The sequence below is a fragment of the Lytechinus variegatus genome, chromosome 13 (genome assembly GCF_018143015.1).
Source record: "Lytechinus variegatus isolate NC3 chromosome 13, Lvar_3.0, whole genome shotgun sequence".
Taxonomy (NCBI): Eukaryota; Metazoa; Echinodermata; class Echinoidea; order Temnopleuroida; family Toxopneustidae; genus Lytechinus; species Lytechinus variegatus.
The window spans coordinates 4,883,337-4,899,958 of record NC_054752.1 but is presented as its reverse complement, the minus strand read 5'-3'; the positions used below and the strand labels follow the sequence as shown (position 1 = coordinate 4,899,958).

At 37.5% G+C, this 16,622-nt stretch overlaps 1 protein-coding gene across 1 annotated transcript; it reads left to right on the top strand.

Annotated features, from left to right (window-relative positions):
• The first annotated feature begins 13,832 nt into the window (after positions 1-13,832).
• LOC121426701 lies at positions 13,833-15,663 on the top strand. The gene has a single exon (XM_041623073.1). The coding sequence runs from the start codon at positions 13,840-13,842 to the stop codon at positions 15,661-15,663; it is 1,824 nt and encodes a 607-aa protein (XP_041479007.1). The 5' UTR covers positions 13,833-13,839.
• Positions 15,664-16,622: the final 959 nt, after the last annotated feature.

Below are 16,622 nucleotides of genomic sequence, written 5' to 3'. Positions count from 1 at the left end.
TGAAGGAGAGAGACAGAAAGAGAGTTTGGTGAAAGGAGGTGGGTAGTCGACGGTTCTTATCCGATCACCACGTTTAAGGTTTAACCCACTTAGACTACATTCAAATTGCTCTAGTGGTTGTTTGGTCCAACCAGGCGCGTACGCAGGATTTTTGAAAGGGGGGGGGGTTTCGAGCTGATTTTTTTTAAATCTCCCGCCCAGTCTCTAAAAAGTGATGAGCGGGGGGGGGGGTGATGATTTTTTTTTCAGCGCTGCAAATAAGACAGTAACATTTAAGTGGGGATGGGTATGTAACAGTGCGGTCATGACCCGCGAGCGAGCAGAAATATTCTCGTTTTTGCGTTGAAAACATAACCTTTTTGTCAATAGTTTGTTGGTATCATAGTCGATGCTACATGTCCTTCGGATCGTAGCACTCATGATATGGCCAACCGCGTAGCCAGGATTTCATTTTGGAGGGGCGGTAAATGCACGCGAAGCGTGCCAACACTTACAGAGCGCGCGAAGCGCGCTCCCTAGGGGGTGGGTGCAGGGAGGAGGAGTTTCTCCCTCCCGCGCGAAGCGCAAAGCTTTTAGTGTTTCATAAATTAAAATGAAAAGGAGCCGTTTCTCTTGTCTCTAGTACCTCCAATTCGGTTGACTATATTGCGATTTTGAACCTTGTTTTCAAAAGTGATTGTAAACGCACAAAAGAGGTATACAATGGAGGAAATTAAAATGATAATAACTCCGCGCGAAGCGCGGAAGCTAAAGTGATTTATCAATTTTTCTTCCCATAAAAGGGTCCCGAGAAAAGGGTATTCTCAAAGATATATTGAAACTGTCTTTGGAAAGATCAGATTTGATTACAAACAATTTAGCATCAGTGCATATTTTTAACTCGCAAAACAGAGGAGAAGATTGGTAGAGGAAGATATTCCTCCCCGCGATGAGCAATGAAACTCTGAAATTTCAAAGGGCGGACGTTTCATCAAATGTAGATATCTCTAATACCCAATCGTCTCTAATTCAATTGATTTTCTACGATTATTGAACTTCATTACAAGGAAAATAGTGCGCATAAAGTTGAAACTTCTGTGATTTATTGAAATTATCTATCTATATAATAAAGGATGATTGATTTTTTTTACTTATCCTGAAGCGCTTCATTTTGAATATAAAGAAACTTAAGTGTCATTCAAAATTTCAAACTGAGGGCGCAAAACAGGACAGGAGATGAATGTATACAGGGAAATGACATGAAGTTTAATACAATTTGATAAAAAAATATTGTACTTTTTTATTTAATACGACACGAATTCCATACCTTCCTCTTTTTAAATTAGGAACCTGTTTGCCCCCAAATTATGGTTGTTTATAGTAATGAGCTGAAAAGCGGGAGAAGCTGACTTTATGGAGGTGACGACAGAAACTGATATAAAGATTTTACCCGCTCGGAGCCGACCAGACCAGAAGTTGCGCGATCAATTGAAAAAAAAAGATAACTTCATACATTTACTTCGGCCTAACCTTACTCAAATTCATGCCCTAATGTATACAATTTTAACTTTAACTGGCAAGAAGCACATAGCTGAGGTGGAAAAACAGGGTTAGAGAAAAGGTGGGGGAACAATGGAGAACTTCAATATTGTCATTTAACCGCGCGCAGCGCGGAAGCAAAATTCATATATGAATTTAAAGCAAGAAGAGTGAAGGAGTTTCTCTTTTGAGAAAAAAATAAAGAATAAATAGAAAAAACACAAAGCTACCTTTCTTCCCTTTCCTTCCTTCCCTTTTCCTTTTCTTCTCTCCTTTTTTCCCTTCTTTTTTTTTCTTTTTGGGGACGTTTTTGGGGGGCGACCACCCCGCGACATGCGGAAATAAAAGATATAATAAAATGGAGCGAGCGAAGCGAACGGAAATTTTTTCTTTGTTTTTCGTCGGAAACATGAGATTCTGTTCATTATTGCTGTCATATACATTATTGGGTAGGGGAACTGTCCGTAACCAGACCAAGGAGTTATCAGGCGCTTGCCCGATAACTCCAGACCGACCTCTGGGGAGACAAGCAAAAAAATAAAATAAAAAAAAAGCACGAAAAGGGGGGGGGGGGGTTTGAACCCCCGAAACCCCCCCCCTTGCGTACGCGCCTGGGTCCAACCGTCATTTTGTCGTAAATGTAATTTAGTCTAATGTCCGGATTTGTTGTAGTTTCCATTGAATTGCCAAATGAATATTTGATTCATATAATCATATACTCTAAATAGTGTAGACCCAGTGGATATTAGATGATATGGAAATAGCCTACCGCAAAATTAGAAAAAAGCGGTAAATGAGGTAATTTTAACTGAGCCCAGAATAGTTATTGATATTCTGAGTCTCGACTTAGAAAGAGTTGTTATTGATATCACCTACTGAAGTCCATTTAATGTCTTTATTTAAATACAAGAAAATTGTATGTAAACAAATAAGAGCGAATTGGATTGTCAACACAACGATTTATCAGAAATACTAAATAGATATTTTGAAGAGACATGCGTTTTAGGTTTTTTTTTAGCTGGTCGGAGCAGACCAAAACTCTTTGTATAAGACGGGGCCCTGTTTGTAGATGAACTATAGGATGTTATTATGATAAGGATTGATTTATTTCGATGATTTGGTTGAATCTAGTTAATTCACGTAGTCATTTCAATTTACAATTGACATTAACCAAATGTTTAAGAATAAAAGCAGAAAATAGATAAACAGGATAGTGGACCAAGGGTTGTAGATAAGGCGGCGTTCAACAGCGTTCTGACAACAGCGCTAAAAAAGCAATCGTTTAGTTTTAGTTCTTGACTTAACCATTGAGAGGATGGCACTACTCTTCTGCGCATGTCTATAATTGTTTTGACGTCGATCTTTTATTCGGATTTGGCATTGGTTGCTTTGATTGGTTAATTCAAGGGCGCTTGAAGTTATTATAACATCTGATCCACGCAGCGTTGATCACGAAACTCCTCATTTTTATCTCGGTTCACTGAAATGAATCTTTATTATTTCATACAAAGAGGAAGCGCATATTTTTTCATTACTATTTTATTCAACAATCTTTAAAAGTTTACCCACCCCTCTCCTCACCCCACCAAGAAAAAAAAAATAATAAATACAAATAATAGAATAAAAAACCGAATTAACAAATACAAAGAAATAAATAAATGATATAAAATAAATGAAATGAAATTAAATTGAATAAAATAGGTGAGAGATTGTTGTTTGACAACCCCCAGAAAAAAGTAATAATAATAATAATAATAATAATAATAATGTTCTTAATCAATACTCCGAAAACTAGATTTCAAAAGGGAAACAAAGGCCAACGCATGAAAATATTTGCATGAATTTCTAAGACAAGAGGCGCGTTCCCCTGTGCCTGCCCCCGGTCGGATACTGACTAGTGATACAAATCTTAAACGCTTTGCCACCTAATTATGTGCTAAAAAGATAGCAAAATCCATTGATTATGTTTATTGCTTTCATGAATTTCGTACACAGTAGCGGAAACTCCTTACATCTATCAGAATACACATTTCGCATGTTTTGGGAAAGCTCTGTGCCTAAGTGACTTTAGTAATATTTGTATAGGGAAATCAGATCACACATTCCATGGTGTGTGTTTTTTCTATTTATGCTTAGAAGCTTTTGATTTATTCAATAAATTCATTCAGCATTTTACAAAAGAAGCGGAACAGTCTCATGATTTCATAAGTAAATTACTGCGAGCGATTTGAGAGACGATGAGAAAGAAAGGGTGGGTGGAAGCGACATAGAAAAGAGGGAAAGGAATTGTCGAACAAGAAAATGTCTTTTTTCTATTTTATTATTCAATTTTAATTGTGATTCATAATAATATAATTCATGATTGTAGGAAGCCATTTGAAAGAGAAAGAGAGGGAAAGAAAGAGAAATGTTGAGACAGAGGTGAACCGAGGGGGGGGGGCAGAGGGGGTTGTAAAGTTGCCGTTATAATGTTCCAAATGTTTCAAAAGTGATTGTAAACGCACAAAAGAGGTATACAATGGAGGAAATTAAAATGATAATAACTCCGCGCGAAGCGCGGAAGCTAAAGTGATTTATCAATTTTTCTTGCCATAAAAGGGTCCCGAGAAAAGGGTATTCTCAAAGATATATTGAAACTTTCTTTGGAAAGATCAGATTTGATTACAAACAATTTAGCATCAGTGCATATTTTTAACTCGCAAAACAGAGGAGAAGATTGGTAGAGGAAGATATTCCTCCCCGCGATGAGCAATGAAACTCTGAAATTTCAAAGGGCGGACGTTTCATCAAATGTAGATATCTCTAATACCCAATCGTCGCTAATTCAATTGATTTTCTACGATTATTGAACTTTATTACAAGGAAAATAGTGCGCATAAAGTTGAAACTTCTGTGATTTATTGAAATTATCTATCTATATAATAAAGGATGATTAATTTTTTTGACTTATCCTGAAGCGCTTCATTTTGAATATAAAGAAACTTAAGTGTCATTCAAAATTTCAAACTGAGGGCGCAAAACAGGTCAGGAGATGAATGTATACAGGGAAATGACATGAAGTTTAATACAATTTGATAAAAAAATATTGTACTTTTTTATTTAATACGACACGAATTCCATACCTTCCTCTTTTTAAATTAGGAACCTGTTTGCCCCCAAATTATGGTTGTTTATAGTAATGAGCTGAAAAGCGGGACAAGCTGACTTTATGGAGGTGACGACAGAAACTGATATAAAGATTTTACCCGCTCGGAGCCGACCAGACCAGAAGTTGCGCGATCAATTGAAAAAAAAAAGATAACTTCATACATTTACTTCGGCCTAACCTTACTCAAATTCATGCCCTAATGTATACAATTTTAACTTTAACTGGCAAGAAGCACATAGCTGAGGTGGAAAAACAGGGTTAGAGAAAAGGTGGGGGAACAATGGAGAACTTCAATATTGTCATTTAACCGCGCGCAGCGCGGAAGCAAAATTCATATATGAATTTAAAGCAAGAAGAGTGAAGGAGTTTCTCTTTTGAGAAAAAAATAAAGAATAAATAGAAAAAACACAAAGCTACCTTTCTTCCCTTTCCTTCCTTCCCTTTTCCTTTTCTTCTCTCCTTTTTCCCCTTCTTTTTTTTTCTTTTTGGGGACGTTTTTTGGGGGCGACCACCCCGCGACATGCGGAAATAAAAGATATAATAAAATGGAGCGAGCGAAGCGAACGGAAATTTTTTCTGTGTTTTTCGTCGGAAACATGAGATTCTGTTCATTATTGCTGTCATATACATTATTGGGTAGGGGAACTGTCCGTAACCAGACCAAGGAGTTATCAGGCGCTTGCCCGATAACTCCAGACCTACCTCTGGGGAGACAAGCAAAAAAATAAAATAAAAAAAAAGCACGAAAAGGGGGGGGGTTTGAACCCCCGAAACCCCCCCCCCTTGCGTACGCGCCTGGGTCCAACCGTCATTTTGTTGTAAATGTAATTTAGTCTAATGTCCGGATTTGTTGTAGTTTCCATTGAATTGCCAAATGAATATTTGATTCATATAATCATATACTCTAAATAGTGTAGACCCAGTGGATATTAGATGATATGGAAATAGCCTACCGCAAAATTAGAAAAAAGCGGTAAATGAGGTAATTTTAACTGAGCCCAGAATAGTTATTGATATTCTGAGTCTCGACTTAGAAAGAGTTGTTATTGATATCACCTACTGAAGTCCATTAATGTCTTTATTTAAATACAAGAAAATTGTATGTAAACAAATAAGAGCGAATTGGATTGTCAACACAACGATTTATCAGAAATACTAAATAGATATTTTGAAGAGACATGCGTTTTAGGTTTTTTTTTAGCTGGTCGGAGCAGACCAAAACTCTTTGTATAAGACGGGGCCCTGTTTGTAGATGAACTATAGGATGTTATTATGATAAGGATTGATTTATTTCGATGATTTGGTTGAATCTAGTTAATTCACGTAGTCATTTCAATTTACAATTGACATTAACCAAATGTTTAAGAATAAAAGCAGAAAATAGATAAACAGGATAGTGGACCAAGGGTTGTAGATAAGGCGGCGTTCAACAGCGTTCTGACAACAGCGCTAAAAAAGCAATCGTTTAGTTTTAGTTCTTGACTTAACCATTGAGAGGATGGCACTACTCTTCTGCGCATGTCTATAATTGTTTTGACGTCGATCTTTTATTCGGATTTGGCATTGGTTGCTTTGATTGAATAATTCAAGGGCGCTTGAAGTTATTATAACATCTGATCCACGCAGCGTTGATCACGAAACTCCTCATTTTTATCTCGGTTCACTGAAATGAATCTTTATTATTTCATACAAAGAGGAAGCGCACATTTTTCCATTACTATTTTATTCAACAATCTTTAAAAGTTTACCCACCCCTCTCCTCACCCCACCAAGAAAAAAAAAATAATAAATACAAATAATAGAATAAAAAAACCGAATTAACAAATACAAAGAAATAAATAAATGATATAAAATAAATGAAATGAAATTAAATTGAATAAAATAGGTGAGAGATTGTTGTTTGACAACCCCCCAGAAAAAGTAATAATAATAATAATAATAATAATAATGTTCTTAATCAATACTCCGAAAACTAGATTTCAAAAGGGAAACAAAGGCCAACGCATGAAAATATTTGCATGAATTTCTAAGACAAGAGGCGCGTTCCCCTATGCCTGCCCCCGTCGGATACTGACTAGTGACACAAATCTTAAACGCTTTGCCACCTAATTATGTGCTAAAAAGATAGCAAAATCCATTGATTATGTTTATTGCTTTCATGAATTTCGTACACAGTAGCGGAAACTCCTTACATCTATCAGAATACACATTTCGCATGTTTTGGGAAAGCTCTGTGCCTAAGTGACTTTAGTAATATTTGTATAGGGAAATCAGATCACACATTCCATGGTGTGTGTTTTTTCTATTTATGCTTAGAAGCTTTTGATTTATTCAATAAATTCATTCAGCATTTTACAAAAGAAGCGGAACAGTCTCATGATTTCATAAGTAAATTACTGCGAGCGATTTGAGAGACGATGAGAAAGAAAGGGTGGGTGGAAGCGACATAGAAAAGAGGGAAAGGAATTGTCGAACAAGAAAATGTCTTTTTTCTATTTTATTATTCAATTTTAATTGTGATTCATAATAATATAATTCATGATTGTAGGAAGCCATTTGAAAGAGAAAGAGAGGGAAAGAAAGAGAAATGTTGAGACAGAGGTGAACCGAGGGGGGGGGGGCAGAGGGGCTTGTAAAGTTGCCGTTATAATGTTCCTTACCGATTGTGAAAAGATAAACATGTTCGCTTGAAAGCGACACTACAAATACATATTTTGAAAATGTAACCACTGAACTGAAAAAAAATCATCAGTTTGAGAACGAGTGAAAAGTGTGGTTGGAAATCCCTATGGCAAATTATCGGGATGAACCCTATAAAGGACGTACTAACTATATTCACAAGCATCATGAAACATGGATATTATTATAATGATCATTAACCGACACGACAGTGGACTTCAATCATGTCAATAGTACTAGCGTAGCTGAGGAGGAGGTGGTGGGAGGGTGTACCCTGACATAATCGTGATGGCCTTTCTCCGTTTGTAATTTCTGTACGAACTGTGTCAGGTTCGCCACTGACTGAAAATTTATCGTTATTTCTAATAAACATGGAATAAAAATATGAAATAAATAGATAAAAAGTAGATGAATACATGAAAAAAATAATCGGATAGATAATTGTTAACTCCCTATTTACCATTAGAGAATCACCATGGAGAGTAAATAAAAACGTTCGAACTTTCCATACTTATTCATTTCGTACCCATTCCATCCCCTCTTTCATTAGAATTAACCTCATCATCATCCAATCTCATTTTGCTTTAATATTATAAATAACAAATCGTAACGCCGTAGCGTCCTGAACTTTGAAGCATGATATAAAATCATTTTATTTGTTTATTATTATCTTATTCTTGCTTGCACAATAATTTTGTCTTATCTTCTTCGTGTACATTGGTTTACATAAGTGTTCTGCTCATATATATTTTCTGTTTCTGTTTCTGTTTGTGGTAACTCCCGTAGGAACTCGGCAGGACAGCATTTTGCTGGTAAACGCCAAGCTGGTATATAACCAATTACCAATGAAGCATTTAACGTCTATGTTAATCAGTCATAGTGGCTGACGTTATAGACGACAGATATCACTCTCGGGCCTTTTTATCAAAGTGGAGACAATGGCAGAGTTGGGATTCGAACTCACAACCTTGCGATTATGAGTCCAATGCTATAACCACTGGACCACACGACCCGTGTGATATCACTCTCGGGCCTTTTACCTTACACACGACCACACGGGTCGTGTGGTCGTGTGTAAGAGATTTTAATCTCTTAAATGAGGAAGAGAAACAAAAAAAGTAATACAGGACAACCCCCTCCCAACTAAACTGTAAATTTTATGATCTTTCAGCATAAACATATTATATAGAGGTATTGTTTTTTGTTCATTAGTTTCATATGAACGTGCGCATACATTGTCTTAACTATAAGCTTCCAAACCATTCTCTGACGTACAGGCCTAACAAAATATAAGAAAATCAAAGAGGAGGCACTTGATATAAATTCGACTCTTTTCATACACGGGGAGCTTTTTTTGTCAGCATGTATCTTCATGATTTAAATTCGGGCATTATTTCAAAACCTCGTTAATATCTTCACACAACGATGACAACGTTGCACGTTCATAAACCATTTATGCTCTTTACCAGTGATTTAGGAGCAATTTCGTTAATGTCATACATGTATGTAGGTTAATCACTGATATGAAATAAAGATGATAGCGCCATCTATCTAGAAATAATCTACATGCGTACCGAGGCGCATTGTTATTGTTATTATTAAACCGGCTTTAGCCCAAGCTGCCCCAGCACCCAAACTTGGTTGAGTGCAGCACGATGTGGGTAGATTTGTTCTTGCTGACGGAAAATACGCCATGGCTAGGTTTTGAACCCACGTCCATCTATTTGAAAAACGAGAGTCGTGACCACTAAACGACCCCCCTCCCAGAGGAAAAAGAGGAAGAGGAACCATGGAAAGAGGGTTGGGGCAACGTCTCTAAGATTTCTTTATGTGATATGAAAATAAAACAGGACAAGAAGGTGGAAATAGAAAAGGGAGATGGTAACTAAAGATAGATGACTGGACGAGAAGGGGGAGACAAAACAAAAAAAAATCAAAACATAGATGGCTGGACATCTATAACCCCAATTGCTTGATAAGAAAAATAATTTCAAAATATCGTCAGCTCTTGGGTGCTGTTGCCCGCCTTTCTCCCACCATTTAATTGCCATGACGACTAACCCCCTCCCCCAGACGGATTTTTTTACATTCTACCCTTAGCCCACTAATTTACCTCCCTTTTCCGAGATAACGACACTACCCAAAGGGCTTGTTTATTGCATTTATGTCATGTAAATATTTATATTGCTATCTCTAATATTTACACACTCTACCCTCAGCCCACTAATTTACCTCCTACATGTCCTACCAAGATTATGGCAATGTCAAAAGGGCTTGTTTATTGCATCGAAATCATGTTCGATGATATTAATATCTATTCTATTTTTGATATGTTATATTTATACGTGAAGAGTACACACACCTTTGAGATTAATAGTTAATAATATTGTGCATAACTAAGTTAATTGTATGCAAATTAAGATCAAAACCAACGTCAAATGCGCAATATATTCAGGTTGAGCTGTATGATCATGTCATCGTGAAAGTATCTGGGGGGTGTTGTCAGCCTTTGCTATTTAAACAGGCGTTGGAAGGACTAACTACCCGCAATTTCAGATTGGATTTACATTTAAAAAAGGTAAAGTGTATACGTTATTAGAATTTAGAATAATTGTAGTTGAGATTACAGTGATAATGATAACATGCCTTCGACATCAATCTAGAAATATCCCTTCCCGAGGCGCAAAGGAGAAAACAAAGAATGAGAGAGTTTGGCCCGGGAGTTTGGATGAGTGAACTAGTGCCAAGAACTGTTAGACCAAATAAGACTTTTAGTTAAAGCTCGCTTACCATTACCTACACTCGTTGTTCTATAATATCAGAGAAAGTCTATTCACTATTAAGGGTTAATCATGTGGGGTCTTACGAAGAAGCTGGTCTCATGTAGTCGATTTGACATTTTCCGAACCTAGAAATGTTCTTTCCGATGACGTTTTTTCTTGATTTGTGTTCCTATGGGGTCCTAGAACAAATTCAGCTTGGTTGCCAAAAGTTGCCGTTTGGGCAATTTTGCTAATTTGCATAAATCCAAAATGGCCGCCAGATGCCATCTTGAAAACCTAACTTTTGAACCCCTGTCCACAAAATGATGAGTAATGACTCGTTTTAGGGGTTTAGAGATGTGTAGAACTGATTTCTGTAATCATTTTTGCAATATAAGGTCATCTTCAGGTCAAATCCCAGATGGCCGCCATATGCAATCTTGAAAAATTGACTTGTGTTCCCCTTGCCCGAGAATGACGAGTAATACCTCTATTTAGGGGTTTTGGGGTGTGCAGAATCCATTTCTGCTTTCTATTTTGCAATATAATGTCATCTTCAGGTCAAATCCAAGATGGCCGCCATATGACGCCATCTTGAAATATCAATTGTTGAACCCTTTGCCCCAGAATCATGAATAATAACTCTATTCATGAGTCATTAGGTATGTTGATTCAATTCATGTAGTTATTTTGCACAAAAGATAATCTTCAGATCAAATCCAAGATGGCCGCCAACAGCCATCTTGAAAAATTACTGTCTGAGGCTTATACGTGTTAGAACTAATGTAAAGGGATTTCAGTAAGAATACTCATTTCTTTTATTAATTCTCAAGTTCATTTCAACATTAATTGCTCAACTTAGAATGAATCCTCTTTAGGTTTGGGCTATCCATTTCGAGTGTATTTTTTAAGGTCCATTCATACCTTTGTACTGAAGAGGCTTTTAGGGTCTTATTTCAATTTGAAAGTGTTTTATCAATATTATTTTTCTAAATCAATGTGTCCAATGATTGGTAGGCATAAGTTCGCCTTAAAAGACGATGGTGTAGCGCTGGGCCTTACATTTTCGAGAGTGACTATAGAGCACCACTCTAGAGTGGCAATCTCTAGAGCAATTTTTTACAGATGAAGGAGGATGGCGCTGGGACACGTTTATATAGATATGCTGCCCTAGCCTTCCTCCTAGGCCTTTGGCCTGCCAATTTAGCATTCCGACGTATTGACCCCTGTACTTAGTAGCTCTCCATAGAATGGATGGCGACTATCATCTACACCTTCATAAGTGTTAGTGTCTATGCCGGCAAGTTTTATGTCATATTTGCATGTGTCTCTAAAACGGAGGTGTGATCTATCGATGGGGTGAGACCAATCACAAAGCTTACCTTACCTTGGCGAATCCAAGAAGGGATTCGCCAAGGTTTCATGGGGCAAACATGCCCCAGCTACCTGAGGTGCCTTTGACTAAGGAGCGAGAATAAGCTTTTGATGCCAGCACGTACGCTGAAGGGCCTCTGTATTTTTCACTTTGTCCTGCCATTTAACGTGCATGATACGTCCGAAGCAGCTGACATGGAAGGCGTTTAGCCACTTTTCTTGGTCGGCGTACGTTTTCCAGGACTTACTTCCGTGCAGGAGCTTGGCCATGACTGTGACAGATTTTACAATCTTGATGCTTATATGCTTGTCCTGTGAAATGGGACGAGGCATATAGTCGGTCCAAGGTAGGTGAGGAGTCCACCATAACCAGACGAGTGTGTGCTGTTGATATACATATCTGGAGGACAGTCGGTGTCTTGAGTCTATCAGGATTTCTGACTGTCTCAAAGTCTGATGGATGGTCCAAACCCCGTACATGCACAAGACAGGCAGATGTTATGTATGACTAGGTATTGTACTCCCACTTCTTGAGAGGCAGGGGCGACATCGTTTCCGTAAAACATTTCACGAATGAGAACAATCCTGACCGTTGAACAGTCTTGGGGAGCCTATCTTCTGCAGGAGGCTAAAGAGTGCACTCCTGCTGACCAAGTCAATGGCTCTTGTCAGGAGGAAAAGTCCAATAATAATTATAAAGGAAGTTAATAACTAAATCAATTTAAAAAAAAAATACGGAGAAATCACTTTTTAATTCAAATAATACTTTAAAGTCATTTCACTGGAAAAGTATGGTTGCACAGAAATAAAAAAGGGATCAAAACTCCCGAAATCATAGCCCAAACCTTGAATGGTTTAATTCTAAAGTAATTGGTTAATGACGAAATCTATCAACCATCTGACCATCTTAGACATGACTTGACCTCGAACTAAAAATGGAGTGATTAAAAGAAATGAATCATTCTCACTGAAATCCCCTTACATGAGCTCCAATACATAACAACAACCTTATTAGGGACAGCACTTCTTCAAGGTTCAATAGTCTCGGAAGTATTTTTTTTTCTTAATATGGCGTTTAGTGGTCATGTTGGATTATTTTGACCTGGAGATGATCTTACACTGCAAAATTATGAACAGAAATTGAATAAACATACCAAATAACTCACGAAAAGAGGGATATTATTCATGATTCTGGGACAAAAACTTGAGAATTAATAAAAGAAATGAGTATCTTACTGAAATCCCTTTACATTAGTTCTAACACGTATAAGCCTCAGACAGTAATTTTTCAAGATGGCGGTTGGTGGCCATCTTGGATTTGATCTGAAGGTTATCCTTTGTGCAAAATAACTACATGAATTGAATCAACATATCTAATGACTCAGGAATAGAGTTATTATGCATGATTCTGGGGCAAAGGGTTCAAAATTGATATTTCAAGATGGTGTCATATGGCGGCCATCTTGGATTTGACCTGAAGATGACATTATATTGCAAAATAGAAAGCAGACATGTATTCTGCACACCCCAAAACCCCTAAATAGAGGTATTACTCGTCATTCTCGGGCAAGGGGAACACAAGTCAATTTTTCAAGATTGCATATGGCGGCCAGCTTGGATTTGACCTGAAGATGACCTTATATTGCAAAAATGATAACAGAAATCAGTTCTACACATCTCTAAACCCCTAAAACGAGTCATTACTCATCATTTTGTGGACAGGGGTTCAAAAGTTAGGTTTTCAAGATGGCATCTGGGGCCATTTTGGATTTATGCAAATTAGCAAAATTGCCCAAACGGCAACTTTTGGCAACCAAGCTGAATTTGTTCTAGGACCCCTTAGGAACACGAATCAAGAAAAAAACTTCATCGGAAAGAACATTTCTAGGTTGTTGTATTGAGCCTATGAGACTGTCAAATCGACTAATGATCTGAGCTGACTGTGTGGAAGGCAAGACAAGATCCTAAAAACCTTTTGCTGCAACTCTATAAGGTTTCGAAGTGACCATTGGCATAATAGTCATAATAGTGCCGTGACTGACATAAATTATTATAAAACTGGATTATTATTCTGCAACGAGGGTATAATTTGATGCAAAAAAATAATTATCTGAAATCATAAAAAATTCCATGCATGAAACAATCGAAAAAAATGTAGCATAGGTATGTCAATGTAGGTATTACACCCATCGCACCCCTCCCACTCCCTCTTTCTCGTTCTCTCTCTAGCTCTCTCTCTCTCTCTCTCTTGTTTAACTTATATGATATTTTTCTAAATGCGTCTTGCCCTCAATCCTACTTTTTGTATGCCCTTTCTTTACAGCCCCCAACCTTGAATCCCTTTAAATTCTTTTCACGATGGCGTCTAAACTCAGCTCAGATGAAGAGGGCGCTGTTTGTGAAGAAGCTGAGTGCGAATCGATTACTGACGTCACGTTCTATGTGAAGGAGAAGAAGAAGCTCTGTCATGACTGCGCCTTGAAAAAAGAATGCATCGGAATAGTACGGAGAGGTGTACCTAATCTCTTCTGTGAGAAACACGAGAAAATCATGGATATGTACTGCAAGACGCATGGCGAAGTTTTATGTCTTTCTTGCGCTGTGATAGATCATCATGAAAAACCTTGTGTACGGCAGGACATAGAGGACGCACTACGGGAAAACAAAGCAAAGCTCAGCAACCTTCATAAAGCAGTGATGGACAAATTGGAGCTATTACAAGCTTATGGGATTGAGATTCATCAGGGTAAACAAGTCCCAGACGAACATTTTAAAACTATTCAGAATGAGGTTGATTCCGAAATCGAAAACGCGATCGAAAGGGACAGAGCCAAGGAAAAAGAGGATGCTGATAAAATCGACAAGGAGGTTGATGAGGAAAATGAGCAACATCAAGATGAGATTCGAAAGCTCCAGGATAAAATTAAACAGAACAACGCGAAGAGAGAGGAGCGACATAATGAAAATCGTTTAAATGCGGAGAAGAGACGAAAAACGATAATTGATAAACAGCGCATTCTTCAGAATGACATTCAGAACATCGCTCAAGAGATCGAGAGAAAGATTGGAGAGCTTGAGAAATCATGGCAAGACGACACCAAATCAGCAGAGAAAGCAAAAGAGACACTGGACAGAATTCTTGAAGACGATAAAAATATTGTCACAGATGGACATCGTGTGCATGCATCAGTGAGTGAGGAACTAAAGAAGCAACTGAATGAGGGTGAGGTGAAAGAAATAAATCGTGTTGTATTAGGTGTGAGGTTTGTGAAGGGTGTTGGGAGAGAGAAGTATGATGGAAGAATTGATGGGTATGATGGAGAGTGGAAGCTCATTGATACAATCAATGTTACAGATAAAATCAGATTCCCGCGCATTGCTGGATGTATAGATGATGATAAGGTGATGATCACAGATTTTACTGCTGGTAAAGTACATACCTACATGTTAGATTTGAACAGTAAAACCACACAGAGAGTGATCAACAGTAGTGATACATCATTTATAATCTCATGTGCAGTACTGAATGATGACAAGATAGTATGTGGTAGATACATCACAGGTTGTACAGGAGACAGTCTACCTGGGTGCATCAGTGTATACGACAGACAGTGGAATCACATCAATGACGTCACAATACCAAGAAACACGACGCGTACTGATGTAGGGGTGCGCGTTGCAATCGATCAGGATGGGATGATCATCGCTGCTGAAGTGGATCAGTCTATGATATACGTCATCAACCCAGCTAATGATGAGATTATCAATACCATCACGTGTAAAGAGAAGATAGTAATGTACGATGTGCTGTCATCAGGTCACATCATCGCTCTACCCTCATCAGTAGATCGCAGCAGAGCGCTCATCATTGACAGAGAGGGCGATCATAGGGAAATCCCCCACAGTGATGTCATCTTGAATGTGTGTGTTGATCGTATGACAGACGACCTCTACGTCGTGACATCAAATGATGAGGGTAAGACGTGTGTGATTGATCAGGTGATGAGTGAGGGTGATATGAAGAAGAGAAGAGTAGCATCATTCCCTTTATCAACTAGACTGGATAGAAATAATAGATCCAATCACCTTGTCGGATCTCGAGTGATGATGACGTCATCAGGGAATATGATTGCATGCGATAGAGATAATATTCTCATATTCAAAAAGCGATTCATCCTCTAGATCCGTGACCGATGAATCATAATACTAAGCAAACCAAACAAATGATATTGGGACTGTTGCTACATCTTACCATTTTATGCTTTCAAATTGAAAAGAAAAAAGGGATGAAAACGCATGATTCATTGTAATCCATGGTTTGATTGTGGGTAAGCTTCATAGTCATATTGAAAACATATATAGTAGAGCGGATAAGCTCCAAAAATCACAAGAATTGTGCAAAATTTGACTAAAGCATGAAACTTTCACAAGTATTAGTATATGCCGTAAGATTTATTTTAAAGATGGGAGGTAAATTTTAAAATGCCATTTTCGGCCGTTGCCATGGCAACGGAATAATTTCTCAAAAATGACGTACATTCCCATGTAAATGGTAAATAAACATGATATAGATGAATAAAATGATAACTTTCAAGCTTCCAATTGAATATATATAAAATTTAGAAACATTCAAAATCAACAAGATAGTTCCAATTGGTCCGTTGCCATGGCAACGGCTTGTTTTTCCCCAGAAAAATAAAAATTTTGATTAAAAAAAGTTGTAGAATATGATTTATCTTTAATTTTCCCTAATTTTACAGTGTTAAACAAAGATATTTTGGTTGCTAGATGTATAAATCATATCTCAAGCCATTGCCATGGCAACCAAATAACAACTGATTTACAAAAATAACATGGTTGACAAGACAATGGGCAGGTGGAAAAATCAACTGGAATTGACTTTATATGTATGCTTTAGTTTTGACCCCCTCATTTGAACCAAAAATACAGAAAGTGTTCTGCAGGAGTTCTTTATAAAGATAAAACTTTATGTTGCATTGGTAATGCTTGAATTAAATAAAAAGAAACAATGTTGCAAAGAACCCGTTGCCATGGCAACAGCTTATTTCCCTCTAGAAAGGTAAAAATATTGATAAAAATGTAGAATACATGTATGATCATCAGTCCATTTTCAATCATTT

What these genes read in the sequence shown, in the direction of transcription:
- LOC121426701 (XM_041623073.1), top strand. Translation starts at nt 13,840, where the DNA reads ATGGCGTCTAAACTCAGCTCAGATGAAGAGGGCGCTGTTTGTGAAGAA.